The 19452-nt window shown below is 47.7% G+C and overlaps 1 protein-coding gene and 1 pseudogene across 4 annotated transcripts in view; one reads left to right on the forward strand and one right to left on the reverse strand.

The window, feature by feature from the left end:
* The window catches only part of LOC107500074 (serine/threonine-protein phosphatase 4 regulatory subunit 1), a 62718-nt gene that overhangs the window by 16536 nt on the left and 26730 nt on the right, over positions 1-19452 (forward strand). For all 4 annotated transcript variants that reach the window (XM_016124906.2, XM_036229233.1, XM_036229234.1 and 1 more), the window contains 4 exons: positions 406-538; positions 10925-11031; positions 12290-12432; positions 18051-18197. In XM_016124906.2, coding sequence (XP_015980392.2) covers positions 406-538; positions 10925-11031; positions 12290-12432; positions 18051-18197 — 530 coding nt within the window. The remainder of the gene's footprint in view (positions 1-405; positions 539-10924; positions 11032-12289; positions 12433-18050; positions 18198-19452) is intronic.
* On the reverse strand, positions 6700-6818 carry LOC118610350 (annotated as a pseudogene).

Below are 19452 nucleotides of genomic sequence, written 5' to 3' on the forward strand. Positions count from 1 at the left end.
TTTGGCCGGTGTGAGTTGGAGGGACCCGTTAGACGTCCACGTGACGGGTCTGCTTGTGTGTCGCCAGGGGTGTGGGCCCATGGGAATGGATGTCACACAGCGGGTGCGGCTGCCGACAAGACAAGATGTAGGTGGGCTTTCTGTCCGATTCTTGCCTACCGGGTCCAATTTGTTTGTTTGCCTGTTTGCCTGGGACTCCGTGTCCGTCTTCTCGGGTGAGCTGCTTTGCGTACTTCTGAGTGCCCCGGTGCGGGCGGCGTCCCTTCGTTTTAGGTGAATCGTCAAGTTTCCAGTTCTCGGGCTGCAGCTGGAAGTGGCTGGGAAAGGGGCAGGTGTGCTGCGAGGCCCAGGTGTGACTTGTCATAGCTGCGCACTCACGAGTGCTTCTCCTGTCTTCCCTCTCAGATGGCTTTGAAGACTGCGGTCCAGACTGCGACAGCATGAGGGCCACGGCGTTCCTGGACATCCCCGGCCAGGGCCACCTGCCCCCCCTCACTCGCCTGGAGAAGTATGCCTTCAGCGACAATGTCTTCAACCGGTAAGCCCAGCCCGCCCTCGCGCTGACGTCTGGTTGGCGTGGACACAGGCGGCTGCTCTTCGAGGGGCTCCCGGGCGAGACGGAGCGCGGGCGCTCTCCCGGATGCTGGGATCCCGTCTGAATGGCACCATTATGTTCGGATTTTCCGCTATTCTCGATTACTGTTTTTCCGACCACGCAGAAAGGCAGAGGCACAGGGTGATGAAACGCGGTGGCGTCGCCGGCGCGAGGGCTGCCGTGCGTGTTTGTCCTGCCCGTGCTCAGGCGAGGAAGCGCGCCGCGGCGTGGGAAGCCACATGGAGCGGGTCTCGCCAGCTCTGTGTTTCGACCGCACCGTGCCCCCGGGGCTCGGGCGCAGCTGGTCCTGCCACGTTCTGTTGTCACGCCTACGGTGCTGGTGGCCGTCTACCCCGGGCTAGATGATGCAGATGACCTCGACTCTTCATGAAGAAAGCAGAAACCGAGGCATCTCTTTCAGTTTGCGACCCGCCCACACCTGGATCTGGAGCGTCTTCCCTCCAGTCTCTCCCTGCCCCCCCCCATCCGGCCTGCCGTCTGTCCTCTGTGCCGTCCTTCTTGCCCACCGCACATGCTCTTCCCTTCCACACACAGACCCTCGCGGTCTCTCGTTCTGGCTCTGCCTGCCTCCCGTCCTGTCTCCCCCCGGCGACACCCTTCCTCCGAGAAGGGTGTGTGATCCTGAGGCTCTCGCCTACCTTCCATTCTGTCTTACTTTTAAAAATTTGTATTCTGTGCCTTTACATTTATTAAATCACAGCGGCTCTCAGCAATTGCTACTGAGTGAGTCAGTTATTATCCCAATTTTATAGATTGGGAAATGAGGGTACTCTGAACGGTGTCTTTTGATGAGCAATTCTTAATTTAAATGGAGTTCACGACCTATCGGTTTTTTCTTTTATGATTAGTGCTTTTCCTGTCGTGTATGAGAAACGTTCGCCTCCCCCAAGGCTGCCGAGAGAGTTTCTTTCGTTGCGTATTTGAGCCTTCATTTGCTCGACCTCTCCCGTTTGGGCCTGTGGCCCGCCGGGAATGGCTTTACTGTTTGCGCGTGGCGTGAGGTGGGACTCGGGTGTCATTCCCTCCGCGCGGTGTCCGGTTGACCTCATGCTATTTGTCCAGAGCACTGTCCGTTACCTGTGCTCTGCGTTGTCACCTTTGTCTTAAATCCGGTGTCTACTTCTGGACCTTCTCATCGGCTCGATGGCCCGTTTACCTGTCACTGTACCGGTACCACACTGTCGCAGTCACCGCAGTGTTATCAAAGTGGTCTCGGGTAGAGGAAGTCCTCCCCCTTCGTTCTTCCAAGGCTGACCGGCCGTTCTCGGCCCTTTGCACTTCCTAATGCCTTTTAGCACCAGCTCATCAACTTCTAGGAAGACAAAACCTATTGGGATTTTGGTCGGAATTGCATCGCATCTACAAAACAATTTCTGAACAATTGACTTTGCTACAATATTTGACTTTCCAGTCCTTTCATTTTTAAAGACTTTCTCCAGTTTTTCTCTGTGTGTGTGCATGTCTCTCTGTGTACACACAGAAACGACTGCGAAGCTCTGCTACGTGTCTTTCTGTTGTGGAGGCCTTCTGCATCTTGTTAGGTTTAGTTCTAGATGACCTTTTATGCTAATGTAAATTGTATCATTTCTTGACATTAATATTCTAATTGCTGCTTATTTTTTGAAATGAAATTGATGTTTATATTTTGATTTTTGTCTCCATTGACTACTGGTTAATTTTAATAACTTTCCTGTGGATTCTTTGGGTTTTCCACATACTACAATGGTGGTGTCTGTGAAGAATGATAGTTTAATTCCTTCTTCTCTTATCTTGTTTTATATTTTTAGTAGCTACCTCTTACAGCCTAAGAAAATTTATAATTCTGGTTTATATTTCTTGTTTGCTAAGAGATTATCTTTAAACTTTTAGAAGTAGTTTTACACAGAAGAATTTCAAGAATAGGAAGATTTTTTATATCTTTTACTCATTAATTATTAATATTTCGCACATTTGATTTGTCATTCCTTCTATATTTTTACATTTTTTTCTGAACCATTTGAAAGTAAATTGTAGACATCACATTGCCTTTCTTCTAAATACTTCTGCGTGCATTTTTCTGAGAACAGAGACATTCACCGTTCGCTTGTATAATCCGTACTGTTATCAAAATCAGAAAATTTAACTTTAATATGATGCTGTTATCTAATACATAGATTTTAATCAAATCTTTCCAGTTGTCCTAATAGTGTCCTTTATATCAGGTTTTTTAGGTCTGGAATCAATCCAGCATCCTGTATTGCATTTAATTTTTGTGTTTCTTTAGTCTCCTTTCATCTCTAATAGTTTCTTTGCCTTTCATGATATCGTTGACATTTTCGAAGAGTGCAGGTCATTTAGTTTATGGAATAAACTTACTAAGAATTTTTAAAAATCCTCAGTGAGGTCTGAATTTCATTTAATACTTCTTTTATATCTATTGAGATTATCAGATGATTTTTCTTTAATCTTTTTTCAACTTTCTGTAAATTTATTTTATTGTGAAATAGAATACATACAGGCGATTGGATAAAACATACCCTTAAAGTCTAAGGAATCTTTATGAAGCAGATCCATGCAGCCATTACTCAGGGCACTTAGCGCCGGAGTATCTGCATCCAAACGATGTAATTTTACTGTTTCTGAACTGGAAGTACAGGGCGTCATGTAGAGGCTGTGTTACTGGTGGTTTTGCATGGAGTTTGAGGCGGTTCTTTTGTAACCGTTCTGCTGCTGGGAGATACTGACCTCACGCATCTGCCGCAGGACTCCGTCATGGGCGGTGTGCTGCGACCATCTTGCATGTGTGTCTGGGTGCACAGAGGGATGCTTTTCCGTAGGGCACGTGCCCAGGAGAGAATAACCCTGTGATGGATGCGGTGCCCTTAGCTTCTCCCTCAGTGACGGTGCCACTTTTCCAAAGTGGGTGCAACAGTTTACCGTCCTCCCTTTGTCCTATAATTTATCTGCCAGCCAATGTTGTCAGCTTTCAGAATTTTAGTCAGTCTGGTAGTGTGGTCATGTGTATAATGATATCGCTTCGTGATTTTAATTTGTAGTCTCCTTATCAGTTTGAACACCTTTTCATACGTTTATTGGACATTTCTCTCTCTCTCTTTCTTTTTTTGGTAATGCTCCTGTTTAAATCTTTTGTTGGAGCAAGAGGTGGGGGCATTTGAGATGGTCTGCGTTTTTCCTGTTCGTTTGTAGGAGTTCCTTGTATAGTCTCGATTTCATGTCTTTGGCAGGTGTGTACGGTAAACCTCTTCTCTCATTCTGTGACGTGTGTTTTAGCTCTCCTATGGCTCTTCATTTTAATGTGGTTAAATGTGTCAGTGTTTTCCTTTATCCTTAGTGCATTTTAAAGCTTTTAAAAAATATCTTTCTTTACCCCAAGATCATAAACATATTCTTTTATATCGCCTTAAAGGCTTCAGTTTTATTTTTTCTTTCACCTCAGGCCTGTAATCTGTCTGATATTAATTTTGGTTCATTGTGTGAAAGAGGGGTCCAGCTTCCTTCTTCTGATTGTCCCAGTGCTGCTTATCAAAGATCCATCCTTTCCCTGGTGCCCTGGGGTGCCGCCTGTGTCAAGATCAGCACCTGTCGATGACAGTCTTCGTCTGGACTGTCTCCTCTTCCTGCGGGCCTCCTCTCAGCCAATGCCCCGCTGCCTTCATTGCTTTAGATTGTTGATTAAGTCTTGATATTTGATCAAGCAAGACTTCCCGCCTTGTTTTCCTTCTCTGATGTGACTTGATTTTCTTGGTCCTTTGCATTTCCATACATTTCAAAATCAGCTCATCAGATTCTAATTAAAACGAGACAAGACAAAATACCTATTAAGATTTTGATTGGGTTTACATTGAATCTATGGGTCAGTTTGGAGAGAATTGCCTTCTTTACAGTATTTAGATTTCCAATCCATAAACACGGTATATCTTGCCATTGATTTAGGTTTTCTTTAATGTCCCAATAAAATGTAATCATTTTCTCGGTAGAAGTTTTGTGCTTTTATGCTGGTGTATTTTAAAAGAAATCAGACACCATATTCTTTTATCCAGATAAAGACTTAAATCTATAAATCTAACTGCAGTACCATTATCACACTCAACAAAATTAGCAATGCTGTCTTCCAATCTACCGGTCTGTGTTCAATCTTCCCTGACCGGCCCAAACATGCCTTTTTTATGGTTGGTTTGTCTGAATCATGATCCAAATAAGGTCCACACATTTCATTAGGTAGATGTATCTTTTTTTGTTTATAATTTTTTTCCTTTTGTTAAATCTCTCTAAATCTCTAATTGATTCTTCATCTCCTCCCTACATCATTTATTTGTTGAAGGGGGTCGTTGGTCTTGTAGAATTTTCCACATTCTGGACTTGGTGGTCATTATTCTCATGTGTAACTTATCATATTCCTTTGTTTTCTGTATTTTCTGTAAACCAAAAGTTACACTTAGACACTGGATTAGATTCCGCTTCCATTTTTCTTTTTTAAACAGTGCTTCACAGGTAGTTTTGTGTACTTGTCATAGGGCATTGGGAAATAGTGCCTGGTCGTCGCACTTGTAGGGTGTTCAGACTGAGCAAGTGGCTCCAGTGTCCGACGCCTTCGTTACAAATTCCTCACTGGTCATCATCTCGGGATCTTAGTAGTCACGGGCAATCATCACTTAGATCTGTTGCTTCGTTGTGTGTTGGAAAATGACAATTTTCTTTGATTATCTGTGAAATCTGTAGTATGGCCCCATTTTTCATCCTGTTATTGGTTATTGTTGCCTTTTCTCTTATTTTCTCCTAGATAATTCTTTCCAGAAGATTAGCAATTTCATTAGTTATTTCAAAGCACCAAGTTTTGTCTTCGATATTTTCTACTGCATGTTTACTTTCTAGTTCAATAATTTGTGCTCTAACCTGCATTATTTTCCTTGGAGATTTCGGGGGTAGGGGTGGGAGGGATTTAATTGTTCTTTTTTTTTTTTTTTCTTGTGAGGGATGTTTAACTACTTTTTGGGCCTTTCTTTTGTAACATCTGCATTTTACATTGTAAAATTGCTGTCGAGTACTGTAAGTACTTAAGTATTATATTTGCTGCATCAAGCTCTGATACTTCATACTTTCACTGCCTTTCAGTATAAAGTATTTTTGACATTCATAATGATTTTTCCTTTGACCAATGAGTTATTTAGGAGTGTGTTGTTTAATTTCCAAATATTCGAGAATCTTCCAGGTATCTTTCTGTTATTTGAGTCTCAGTTTGTCCTTTTTTTGTCAGAGAATATACTTCGTATTATTTCCCCTTTGTAAAATTTGATAGGATTTGTTTTAGGGCTCAGAATCTGCTCTAACTTGGTGAATGTTCCATGTGCACTGAAAAGAGTATGAAACTCAGTGCTTTGGGGTAGAGTGTCTTATAGATGTCAGTTAGGTCAGATCGGTTGAAAGCATCGTTCAGTTAACTGTGAGGAGGAGCGTTGTAATCCGCAACTACGATTATGGATAGATCTATTTTTCTTACGGTTCTTACAGTTTTTGTTTTGTGTATTTTGAAGCTCTATTCTCGTATGCATACATATCTAGTATTATTCTGTTTTCTTAAATAAGTTCATCTCTTTATCATTACGTAATGTCCTTCTTTATTGCCGGTTAATACTCCTTTTTCCGAAGCTTACTGCGTCCGATGTCAACATACCCATTCCAGCTTTGGTGTTTGCGTGGCATGTTTCTGTCCATTTATTTTTAACCATCTGTGTCTTACATTTGAAGTGTGGTCATTACAGAAGGTACATAGTTGGGTCTTACCTTTTTTAAACCCGGTTTCGGACCTCTGCCTTTGGATTTGAACGTTTAGACCGTCTCCCTTTGACGTCACTGTTGGCGTGCTTCCCCGTGAATCTCCCATCTGGCTGTTTGTTTTCTGTTTGTCTCAACTCTTCTCACTATTTTCCTCTTTTCCTGCCTTTTTAAGAAAAACTAACTTTTTTTTTCTTTTTTAATTTATTTTTCAGGGGAGACAACCCTTGGTTGATTTCACATATTGCAAAGACCTTGTCAGCTTACAATCCCTTATTTTTATTATTTTTATTTTTATTTTGTATTTTTTATGCCTGCAGCACCTGGTCTTCCTAGGTGGTCTCCCATCCAAGTGCTAGCCAGGCCCGACCCTGCTGAGCTTCCGAGATCCAATGGGATCGGGCTTGTTCAGGGTGGCGTGGCCGTAGATAAGAAAAACTAATTTTTAAAAACAATTCCAGTTTATCTCCACTATTGGCTTATTAGTCATACCTCTTAAAAAATATTACTGGTTATTCTAGCGGTTATAATAAACTTTTTTTAACTCATCACAACGTATATTCAAATAAAATCACGCTGCTTCGCGCCCGCTTTGCACAGTGTAAGACGCGGGCGAACCTTGCCGCGCTGCCCCCCCCACCCCGATTCCTCTGCTTGTCCTTCCCTGCCACTGTGTTCCTGCGTTTTCCTTCTACACGTTACGAACTCTGCAATACCTTGTTACTCTGTTTCCTTTAAATAGTCAGCTATCTTTTAAGGCAATTAAAACGAGAAAACCCCTTTTGGCCATTATTTTGACCATTCTCGTGCTTTTTATGCTTTTTATTTCTTTCTGTAAAACGTTCATTTCCATCAGGTATCCTTCTGCCTCGAGAACTTCCGTTAACAATTCTCGTTAGTACAAGGCTGCTGTCCGTGAATTCCCACAGCTTTTGTTTGTCTGAAAAACTCTTTATTTCACTGACTTTTTTTTTCTCTAATTAACACTTGATTTTCGTGAGCAATGTTAGGTTTACAGAACAGTTCAGCAGAGAGTAGAGTCCCGTGCTCCGTGACCACCGAGCCTGCCTCGCCCGTGCAGGGACCGTCAGCACGTTCTCGCCCTCTGCCGAGTCCTGGGGCGAGGTGCGACATCTGGCCGATGCCCTGACCCCTCGTCTCCCTGGCCCCTGCTGCTCTCCACTCAGCCCTGACTGGGGCTCCTTCGGGGCCGGGCCTGGAACCCCCAGCTTCTTGCCCCGAGTCGAGAGTCACCTGGGCTGGACCCATGGCTGTAGCTGTGCACGTGGCTGAGGGACAGAGGGACAGAGAGGGAAGGGGTCCTTCCACGGCTGCGTGTCCGGGGAACGATGCCCTGTAGAGTTGAGCCACCTTTTTTCTTTGTATTTTAAAAAATACAAAAATAATACTTGCTTGTTGAAACATTGAGCAGTTTTAGGTGTTAAATAGGGAGGGTTCCCTCCCCCCCCCCCCACAGTCTCAGGTGACGACTGTGAACAGTTCAGTGTGCACCCTTCCAGGCTTCTCCCTGAGTGTTTGTGTGTGTTTATGTGGGTACGTGTATTGCACACACATTCGTAAACATAGCTTGTGTAAAGAAAAGGGCTCATACTGTGTGTGAAATTCTTGTTTTTTCGTGTAACGTGTCATGGGCATTTTGCTGACTTAGTGGGGTCTCCAGGCACCTTTGAGAATGGCCGTCTAGTGTGCCAGAGCATGGATGTGACATAATGCATTGACAGTCCCCTCTTCCGATGGGCGTTCGGATCGCAGCTCTTTGCTTATGTTGCATGGTAGGTAGGCCGCACGCCGGGGGGCTTGCCATGTGCCGCGCCCTGAGCTCACCGTGTGTGCCCGCGTCGGCTCGCCGTGACCCTTGCCTGAGGCACCGCGGGCGCCCTCTCTTCTTGCCGTTGGCATAGCTGACAGTGGGCAGTGCTGAGGCCGACGCTTCTGGCCCCCGCTCCTCTCTCTGACCTCCCCGGGTCACTCCGGCAGAGGCGCCGGCTCTTCCTAGGAGGCGGTGCCAACGCTGCAGTTGGTGTGAGTCTCTCATCTGTACTCGCTGCAGAGGCTTCGTCCCTGCCTCACGGCTCGCTCTCCCTCCTTTCCTCGCTGTCCTTCAGAGGGCAGGTCCCTTGCGACCGCTCGAGTCTGGATGCAGCTCTTTCTACCCACTCCGTGACCCTTGAAGTGGATCGAGGGTCTTAGTTTCTTGATTTCCCAGGGGAAGCCGATGTGAACGTGGCCCCGTGAAACGTAATCGGCGACTTTACAGTGTCTGCTTCGACTTTCCCAAACCTCCTGGCTGCCAGATCTCGACCTTGCATCCCAGGGGGCGTGTAAGTCTCTCTGTGGACGGACTCGAGTTGATGGATTTCTTCCTGGAGTATTCTGGGCCAAAAGACTGCCTCTTCGATTTCACATTTCTCATCTTCTTTTCCTGCAAATCAAGGCGGGTTTTTGACTTCAGCTCATTCTCCAGAAGCATGGCCAGAAATGACGTGTGTCGTTTCTGCACTGTCAGGAACTCGGGGGCGGCCAGAGGCAGGTAGGGGTTCCTTTCCAGTTGTCGGGGTGCCGCTCCCTGTTCTCACACAGGCCGCCGTAAGCCACCGCCTCTCACATGGATTTCCCTTCACCAGTGTCTTTGTTTAAAACAGCTTTGTCGATGTACAGCGCAGTGGTTAGACGTGTGTGTAATTCAGTCCACTGCCCACCGGGCACCACGCATACTTACGACAGGATTATTGGCTGCATTCGCTGTGCCGTACCCTACATCCCCGTGACCGTAATTACCGGCGGGTACGCCTTAATCCCTTCGCCTCCCCCCCCATCCGGCAAGCGTCAGTTCGCATCTATGCGTTTGCTTCTGCGTTTGTTCATTTATATGGTTCTTTGGATTCCACATGTAAGTGAAGTCATAGGTATTTGTCTTTCTCTGTCTGACTCACTTCACTTAGCATTACACCCCCATGTTGTCATCAACGGTAGATAGCATTTTTATGGCCAAGCAGTATTCCATTGCATATGCGTACCACATCTTCGTTACCCAGTTGTGTGTTGGTGGGCACTTAGGTTGCTTCCATATCTTGGCTATTGCAAATAATACTGCAGTGAACATAGGGGTGCATGTATCTATGCCATACACCTGAAACTAATATAAAGTAATAGTGAATGTCAACTGTAATTGGAAAAAAAAAAAAAAAAACAGAAAAAATAAAACAGCTTTATTGAGGCATATTTTTCATGCAGTAAAACTCACCCCCTTTAAAGTGTCCAGGGACCTGGACTGGGTGAGCGTGTAAGTCACGTGTCTGTCACCATCCTCAAGTCTGAGCGTTTCCATCACCCCCTCGTCTGCCCCTTTGCGGTCAGTCCTCCCCCCGTCCTCACTGCTGCGGGAGCAGGCAAGCCCCTGATGGGTCTTTTGATGCTAACATTTTGCCTTTTTTTGGAATTCACATAATGAAATCACGTGGTGTATGGTCTTTTCTGTCTGGCCGCTTTTACTTATGCGTGGAAATTTGTGGCTGCTGTCACACATCTTGTTGCTGAGTCGTGTTCCCTTGTATAGATGGCCCGTATTTTATGCACACTCCTACTCCCCAGTGAACGCACATCGGGATTTTTCCATTTTGTGACTATTACCAATAATGCTAATATGAACATTTGCGTACAAGTCCGTGTAAACGTACTTTTTCCTGTCATTTGGGTAAATGCCCAGGAGGGACTTGTTGGGTTGAATGATAAGTGTGCATTTAACTTTTTGAGAAATTGTTAAATTGTTTTCCACATCACCTTGGCTGTTTGGCACAGACATTCCTGTTGCTTTATATTTTTGCCAGCACTAGGTCTTCTTGATATAATTATTTTCCTTTCTGGGTTTAGTGTTACCTCACTGTGGTTTTTTAAGAAAATCTTTGTGTTTTGTTCTGTCTTTAAACTTTATTTTGAAATAACTTTGGATTTACGGAAGAGCTGCGGATAAAGTACAGATAGCTTTCTTGTAGCTTGTGCCCAAGTCCTCTGCTGTGATGTTTCTCACCCAGGGGACATCTGGTCTCCAGTGGACCTCCGGCAGTGTCTGGAGATGTTTTTTGTTGTCCCATCATGGGGTAGGGGCGGCCAGGGCATGCTGCTGGCACATAGTGGGCAGAGGCCGTCGAGACTGAGATACGGCCATCGGTACCTCTTCGGGCCTTTTCCTTCTGCATGTATTCGTCCTTTAATTCCCTCCCACTGTCGTAGGACCTCCGTCCCGAGTCTGTGTAGGCCTGGGAATCAGTCAGTAAAGGAGAAAAGATTTTCCCTTATCCCAGTAGACGGTTTTGACCTCCAGTGACCTCCGGACTTGGGGAGACAGCCCTGTCCCCGTAGGATGTTGACCCGCGCTGGCTGTTCCTAGACAGGCTCTCCTCCCTCCGGACGGGGGCTGCTGACTTCCCCTTGCTCCCGGGCACGTCACCTGCCCGTGGCCCACGTGCCCGTGGTCAGTGCGGCTCCGTGACTCTGTGTCATCTCCTGTCTCTCCAGTCAGGTCATCGCCCGAGGGCTGCTCGACATCTTCCGGGACTTCAGTAACGACGAAGGCGACTTCTTAACGGTCATGGCGATGGCGGTCCGGCTGTCCGAGGACGCAGGTGCGTGCCAGGACTGTGTGCGGTGGCTTCTCCCTTGTGCATCTCCGAGAAGTCTGTACCCGATGAGCTGATACGAAAACTTTATCAGTAGATAAGTTTTAAGCAGTGTCCAACTGTGAATGGATTTTGTCATGAAGAATGGGCGTCTTGCTTGGCATCAAATTATCCTTCTTTTTAGAAAACTGAAGCGACTCCTGGCTGCGAGCGCTCTTTGCCCTGGCAGTTAGGCCTCTTGTGTTTTATGAGTTCTGCCAGACTACTGGTTGCTAAGAAACGCCAAACCAGAAGTCCTTGGGGTTCGCACAGTCCCAGTCAGTAGCTTCCCTTTGATCTCTGTAGACTTGACTTGATTTTTCTCTCTTTCTCCCTGTCCACCTTTGCCATCCTGCCGTCCTGTTTGCGGGACTGAGACACTAAGCCAGCTCCCCCAGCCCCTCCCCACGGTCAGGCAGAGTCAGGTGAGCCAGCCGTGGGGTTGCCAGTGCCCACAGTCGCCCTGCGTCCCCGCCCTTGAGCCCCTTAGATTCATGATAATGGGCGAACAGCTTCAGAAAGTTTCCGAAATCTTAGGCTTGCTTTAGATTTTTATCATTTTAACTGAAAATGGAGAAATGAGCCTTCCATTGTGCTCCCGCATTAGTTTAAAGTATTCATAAGACTATGACACAATGCTTTTAAAAAGGCCCAAGTGATGTTTCGAGTCCTTAAATAGATTTCTCTTTATAAATGAGTCACCGTGTACAGTGCCGAAGCAATTACATATTTGTGTTAAATTTAATGTGGTGTATTGGCACTAGAGCCACTCTTGTTTAATGCTTTGCCTTAGAAATAATTGGGACGCGTGGATTGTGGGGGAGTGCATTTATGAAAGAATTACTCATAGTGTATACATCCTGGCTGGAATTTAAATAAGCACAGCCCATAGGTCCGGCACATAGGCCATTAGTCGTAATGGCTTTTGGACGCCGGCCCAGTATGCAGACTTCTTGCTCCCTCCTCGGTTTATATATGGCTTGTTATAATAGAGTTGTCATTCTCTCTTCTTTTTATGTTTTTATATTGCCGTATAGCTTATTAGCTTTTTAAGCCTGTCTGTAGCATAAATACTCTAAATGAGAAATGATTTTTAAACTGCGTTTGTCTAATTTTTTTGATGAAGTGTTTTAGTAAGAAAAGCTAGAAACTATTAGTATATCCTATATAAGATGCCTGGCTTATTCTTATATAATTCTTTTTTTTTTTCTTTTTATTGCTGCAGAGCCCACAGTGCGGACTGAGCTGATGGAACAGATTCCTCCTATTGCCATTTTTTTACAAGAAAACAGATCAAATTTTCCACTGCTGCTCTCCGAATATCTCATCCCGGTTGTGGTGAGGTGCCTCACAGATCCACACGAGCAGGTGTGCAGGTGGTACCCTTACGGTCTCCGTAGCAAACCCTCAGTCTTATGTGACTGGTATTCGTAATTCAGAAGACAGCTTTTTAGATTTAAGCGCCTCAAGAACATGAGGTCTCTTTGTGCCCAGTTCCTCATGTAGGAAGACACTCATTCTACTTATCATGAGATAATTTTTTTTTAAAGCTTTTTATTATGGAAATTTGCAGACACAGATAGCAGTAGAGAGAATATTAAAGTGAATGTCCATATACTCTGCACTCGGCTTCAACTCTGATCTGACCAGTCTCTTTTTCATTTTTCTTACTGAGATAAATCCAACCCAGATAAAGGCGTTTCCCAGATACTGTATTATTTCAACTGTGAATGCTTCAGCATTGCACTCTTAAGAAATACAGACACTTTAAAAAACATAATGACAGTGCCATTATCACAAGTGCAAAAATTATCAGTAGTTCCTTAATGTCATTTAATATCTAGTCTTTGTTCAAATTTGCCCAGTTTTCTGATAAATCTGTTTTTTTCCAGATAGTCTGTTCAAATCAGATTATATACGAGGTCCACACATTGCATTTGTAATGCTTTAATTTTTAAATCGTAATCTCTTAATTTATAAGGTTCTCCCTCCCTTGTCCCCCTGTTTTTATTTGTTGAGAAAACTAGCTGTCGGTGGGGTCGGGTTTCCCACGTTTGGGATCTGGCTGATTGCATCCCCGTAGTGTTGTTGAGATGCTTTCTGTCTTCAGTATTTCCTACAAACTGGTGGTTAATTTAGAGGCTCTGTTAGACTCAGATTTTCTGTATAACATAGTGAGAATATGTTCTGGTGCTGGGCTTCTGTGTTTTTCTGCTACATCAGATCAGCAAGCAAAAAGCAGCATGGTCACCAGATTCAGGTTTTGTCAGCTTCGTCTGTTCTTTATGAAGTTCCCCATCAAGATAGTAGCAGCTGTTGGTGATCTTTGCCTAGATTCAGGATTTCGTTAGAGGCTCCAAAATTGCGATGCATTGATTCCATCGTTCCTTCCTAATTCAGTAGCGGGGATTCTTCTGTGAAGGGCTTCTCCCTCAGCTTTTGGTGACCCTGAAACCTGTTTGTCTAGGGACGACGGGATAAATGCTCCCTGCCACCTTTATTTACCAGTTTCTAGAATAATTAATTGGTGTCCTCACAATCTACAGAGATTACCAATTAGATTTGAGAATTTATCTATTTTGAGTATTAGTATGAACTTGTGAAGTTTAACATATTAAAGGTTTTCACCCATCATAGTCATTATTTTTGATGATCAAATTGTCCTGGCTTTGAGCAGTGTGAGCCCTTAGGTCGGCTCCTGCGTCTCTGTGCTGTGACCACGGGGACTTCGATAGCTCTCCTCTGCCTGGGACTGGCCATCGCTCCAAGGAGCCCTGGTTCCTTCAAGGGGGAGACGGTGAGAGGAAACCAGAGTGTGGGTGCTGGGGGTGCTCATCGCTAAGAGATTAGTCATTCTTCTAGTGACAGAGCAATTTATTTTCTTAAAGTAAAAATTCCTCACGAGTGCGTATTGATATTTCCAACTCAAATTGAGGGCTTTTACTTACTTAGTGTATCTATGTATTTACACAGTACAAACCTCGCTTCTTAGTGGTATTAACACGCATGCGTGCATGCATATGTGCCTCCAAAATAAACATACCGGTATTACTAACAACACGGTAGGATTACTGAGTACAGTCTCAGCGTTCTTCGCAGTCTGGTTTGTTTTGGGCCCTTTCCCCCAGAGATGCATAGTCATGCTAACGTTTCTGCGTTTTCAAGTCACCTGCATGAACCCTTCTCTTTGTGGTTAAGCTGACAAATTGATACGTGATTAAGCTCATTTGTTTTCATTTATTTTTTATTTTTAGGCATTACTTTAGTTTTTACATTTTGATTTAATTTAGATGTCTAGTTATTTAAAATGTTTTTACGTATTCCATAGGTAAACTGCAAAACAGAGTACATTCAGAGGAGTCGGGCTTCCGTCCCTACCTCCTGCCCTGTCTCTCCCTCCCCCGTAGGTTTCAGGGACACCTAATAAACCATCTTCGAGAGGTTTCGGTTTCTTCTCATCTTTAAAAACATGCAGAGAACTAAGCAAACGCGCATGCGCCCTGTGCTCCGCGTCCCGTGCTCCACGCCCCGTGGTTCCTTTCTCAGGCGCAAGGCGGCCGTTGCCCCTGAAGTTCTGTCCCTTGCTCTTTCCACTGTCTGGGTCATCCTGGAGGTCATCGGTCCTCAGCCAGCTGCGGGAAACGGCCCTGCTCCTTTTCTCTGGCAGTTTAGTACTCCACAGGGCACGTGTAGCATAGCTTATCATTAGACATTTGGGTTATCTCTACTTTTTTGCCACTTTAAAATTGTTGCAGCAAATAGCCTTGCATTATTTCTGTGTCAATTATTTGGGGGGTGGATTTCCACAAAGGCTACACGTACCTGCAATTTTTTATGATATGCCAAGTTTTCATTATCGTTATTTTCAAGAAATTCTGCATTTTTGGCATGTATTTCTTCCTTGATCTAAGCATTTCTAAAAGAGCAAATGCTCCCTTTTGACTGTTAAACGGTGTGACAGGATTAAAGATCATTTTCAAATAAGGGAAAAAATCATCCCACTTCCATTCTCTTAACACCAGTATTTTGATGGTTTCTGCACTTTCTTCTCTAGGTGCTTGCACTTTGCCCCACTGGGAAAGGTCTTCATGCGAGGCGGTTTCTCCCGTCCGTTCGTTGATTGAGACGGGTCCGCGTGCTCCTAGGAGCGAGTGCGGCGCTCCGTGCCGGGCGAGGAGGGCTTCTGCCCGGAAAGCTCCCCGCGCGTCCCCATGATGTCCGTTGTTTTAGTCTTGCTGAGCGCGTGGCCTTCTCCCAGCCTTTCTGCACCGCGGGGCGCAGCGAGCCGTGTGAGGACGCGGTGTCATTTCGCGGGCTTCGCTTTTCCCCTTGGATACAGCCTTGCAAATGAGATGACGTTGGGTCAGGGGGTTTGACGCTCCCTTGACCTTCGTCATACATCGTTACCGTGTATTCGATTCCAGAGGGAGGCAGCAGGGAGTGTGGCTTGGACCCCAGGCCCTGGCGCGGTGCCTGACGCCCAGCCCGCGGTCTCTCTTTCCCCGCTGCGGTCTCGGGAACTGCCTGTCCTCTGGAGTGCCACAGGTGGACTTCGCTGTCCCTGAGCCTTCCTGCCCTGGAGGCCCCGGGCTGCCGCGGTCCTCCCGCCGTCCTGCTCTTCCTCGGCCGCTCCCTCTCGCCTCCCGCGCGGCGTCACCCTCCCTTCCTCGTCCCTTTGACTGCACTTCCACCCCGTGGCTCTGCCCGCCCGCCGCCGTCCCCTCTCCCGATCGCCCAGCTTGGCGGGGGCGTCCCGCCCGGCATGGACGGGCACCACTGCAAACCGAGGGGTTCCAGTCGCAGCCGGACGCTGGCGCTGCCTGGCGGTCCCCCATCTCGTCCCTCATCCGCTGCTTTCACCGCCCTGGGCAGCTCTTAGACCTTTGTCCCTTTCATCAGGCCTCTCCACCTCGCCCTGCCTGGCGCCAAACAGGTGACCTTGCCCTTGACTTCACGGAGCAGATAGAGGCCCTGTCTCGGTGAGCAGAACTGCCGCCTCCTGTATCGGTCCCAGAGCCACAGCCTAGAACCGTGGAAACCTCCCTTCGGTGACCTCCCGCCTCCAGTTGGACCCACGTGTGTCTCTGTTTCCATCGTAAACCCACAGCCCCTCGGGTGCACCCCCCTTCTCCATCCCTGTCGTCTTTAAACACAGAATACGGTGAAGTCATAACTCACTGAACATTCGTCAAACTCTTCAATGCACAGGCACAGCCCGGGCTCCTCGTGGGCTGCTGGTCCTCACGCTGCCATTGGTGCCACAGGCATCCGCCTAGTCCCTTTCGTTCTGCTGATGACCTTGTTCCTGGCAAGTGCCCCCCTTCACAGATGCCGACGCTTCCAGATACCTACGGCGTGGGCCTCTGGGGGCGCCCATGGCCTGAAGTACGGACCTTTACTTGCGCAAGGACACAGATTTTGTTGCACGTGGGAGTGGGCGCCGGGTCCCGTCAGCATCTGTGTCTGAGGCCAGACTGGAGCTCCTGGTGGCTGCCCGCCTCCTTGGCCCGGGGCCACATCCCTCTGCTCTGCCTCCCCCTTCACCGCTGTCTCCCCTCCTCAGTCCCTCTCCTGCCCGTCTCTTACGAGGACACTTGTGCGTGCCTTTGGGGCCCACCCTGCTAATCCTGGATGACCTCAAGATCCTGCACTTACTCACATCTGCAAAGACCCTGTTTGTAAAGGTCACGTTCAGTGATTTCAAGGATTTGATGTGGACATAACTTTGGGGGGACTCCTTCAGCCTCAGCAGGCTTCTTTCTAACTGCCTTAACATCCGGGTCCGCTCAGGGCTCCCCCCAGCCCCGTCAGTGCCCGGAGCGTCCTCCCAGCTGCCCTCTGGCGCCCAGAGCCGTCGCCTGGGCTTGCAGCATGTCACGTGTTGTGTGTTCCTCTCACGTCCCCTGTTCCAGCACGTGCCAGACGAGCCGTAAGCGTTTGTCACCTCGCAGCATTGGGGGCTTTCGCTGCCTCTAGCGGGATACCCGGTCCTGTCACTCGCGCCTGGCGGTGTTGCCTTTTCTCTGGCCAGCCCCCCAGGACCGCGGCAGTGGCTCCCGCATGGACCTTTCTGCCCTCGGTCTGTCACCGCCTCCAGTTTCCTCAGAACGCTCTTCCTGAAACACCGTTTCACCCGTCACCTGCTCGGAAACGTCGGCGTCGGGCTGCCTCGGTGGCTTCTGTCCCACAGGCGGGCCCCTTCGTGACCCGCTCACCGCTACTCGTCTGTGACTTTCCGCACTGCTGGCCCCGTTGCTTTCCCCCGCCTTCCCGTCACTGCGACGAGCCGCTGCCGCAGACTTGCTGTACCACTGGCATCTCCCGCGCTCACGTGCCCCAGAAGGCTCCCTCTCCCGCACCCCTGGACCCCCGAGTCCTTGCGCTCGCTCACCCCGTGCATGCTGCGGAGAACTGTCCTCCGCCTTCCTCCTCTGTGCCCTTAGGGGGCCCCGTCCGTGTCCCGCCAGGCAGGGCTCCTGTCGCAGGAGACACAGCCCATGCCCGGGCGTGGTGTGCCGGGGTTACAAAGCCATGGGAGGATGACGCCATGTTTTCTGGTCCCTTCGCCTCAAGAAGGGGAATGTACTCGGTGTCATCTACATGGGTCAGGCCCTGAGGGTGCCCTGGCGGACAGAGGACGGCCCCGACGTGGCACCCACCCTGCAAGCGCACTCTGTGGTGGGAAAGGCAGGCGACAGTGTGTATGCCTACCAAAAAGTGCACGTATACGCGTGTGCCTCTGTGTGTGTGTGTGCACGCACGCACACGCGCAGAGATCTGGGACTCGAGTTGTGAAAGAACAGCCCAGCGACTGTTGGGGTGCAGATGGGCCTGACCGGGTGGGGATAGGGGCGGATTCTGTGGCGCTAAGGGCGGGGCGGGGCGTTGGCGCTCTGGGGGGAGGGGGGCGGCAGCGGAGCTTAATCTTGATCCTCAGAGCACCTGGCCTGTTCTGTGTTTCACCTTTTGCCTTTTCCCTCTTCTAGGTTAGAAAATCAAGTCAGGAAGTGCTCTTGATTCTTCTGGAACAAGATCTGATTTTCCAGCACGATATTGAAAACAAAGTGTGCCCCATCCTGCTGGCGCTGTCAGCCCCGGAGAGTGACGACGACTGCAAAGCGGAAGCCGTGAGCGTAAGTCTGCGCGGGCCCCGCCCCTGCCGGACGCCCCAGAACTGGGCATGCGCGGACTCGAAGGGTCGCCTGTGACCGCTGTTGGCAGCCTTGTTCTCAGGAACAAGGTAGCTGGTGATTTGGCCTCAGTCATAGTTAAAAGTTCAGGTCTGAGCACGTTCGAAAGTGATTATCTTTATCTCACTGATTGATTGAAGAAAGCAAAGCTTGGAAAGGCAGTGATCTGGGCAGAGGGGAGGCAGCTGCAAGATGCTCAGATTCGTAGGTGTGCCCTTGAACCCACGTGGACCGTGGACCTTGTTTCCCAAAGTCAGGAGCCGGGTGTGGTGTGGGAGGTGATTTTAGGTGGGGCTAGGACGATTAACGTCAGATAGACCGTCGCCTGTATGTGTTCTATAGATTAGGACGAGCCTGAAGTATGCGTGTCAGGTAAGAGGGGGTGCTCTGAAGAATGCGCATGTGGCCGAAATGTGTACAGCAGCTTGGGAAATGCTGAAGGTGTGCAGTTAAAGGAATAGTCTAAATCCTAAATATTTTCTGCTTCTAATGGCTAAGGTTGCGCAGGGACTTCCTGCTTGCTCCCGGAGCCCTTGTCCTCAAACCAGAGGAAGGTCACCCAGGGGCGGCTGGGTTTCTGCCGCCGCCACTCTCTCTGGTCCCTGCTGAGGCATGTGGGTCGCGCTGCACAGTGTGACGCTTTCCTTTGTGTTTTAGAAGTAAACAGCTCCAGGATTATGCCAGCATTTTAGGAAAAATTGTACCTAAGAATATAAAAAATCATAAGCCTCAATTACGAGTGCAGTAAGGTGTAGTTGATAGTTGTTTTCTTGGTTGGAAGATTGATGTTGGAGAAAGTACGGAAATGTCAGACACCGTGTAGCCAACACTGTGTTACAGCATCAGAACGCTCGGCAGTTGCCCTTCCCTTACGGGAAGGTTCTCCTCCTACGAGCTAGAGGTCTGGCTTTTTACGCCGTGTTAGTATTGTGCATGTCCCATATGTTTATAAGATGAATCAGGCTGAAGAATGATTGATTATTAAAATTTAAATTCTCTAGGGTTCCTGTATAAATTTTAAGTTTCTCTATAAGAAATTAAATTTATTTTGCAGAATGAACCTGGATAATGTCATTTAGTCGTTGGAGTATTTGCCAGTTAAGCAGCGACCTACGCCAGCTAGATCTTTTTAGTTTGAAAGTTAGTTAGGCGAGTTTCCAGGGTTACAACTGACAACCAAATACCTTCTCCCCAAAGA

This window comes from Rousettus aegyptiacus, unplaced genomic scaffold (genome assembly GCF_014176215.1).
Source record: "Rousettus aegyptiacus isolate mRouAeg1 unplaced genomic scaffold, mRouAeg1.p scaffold_m13_p_12, whole genome shotgun sequence".
NCBI classification, from domain to species: domain Eukaryota; kingdom Metazoa; phylum Chordata; class Mammalia; order Chiroptera; family Pteropodidae; genus Rousettus; species Rousettus aegyptiacus.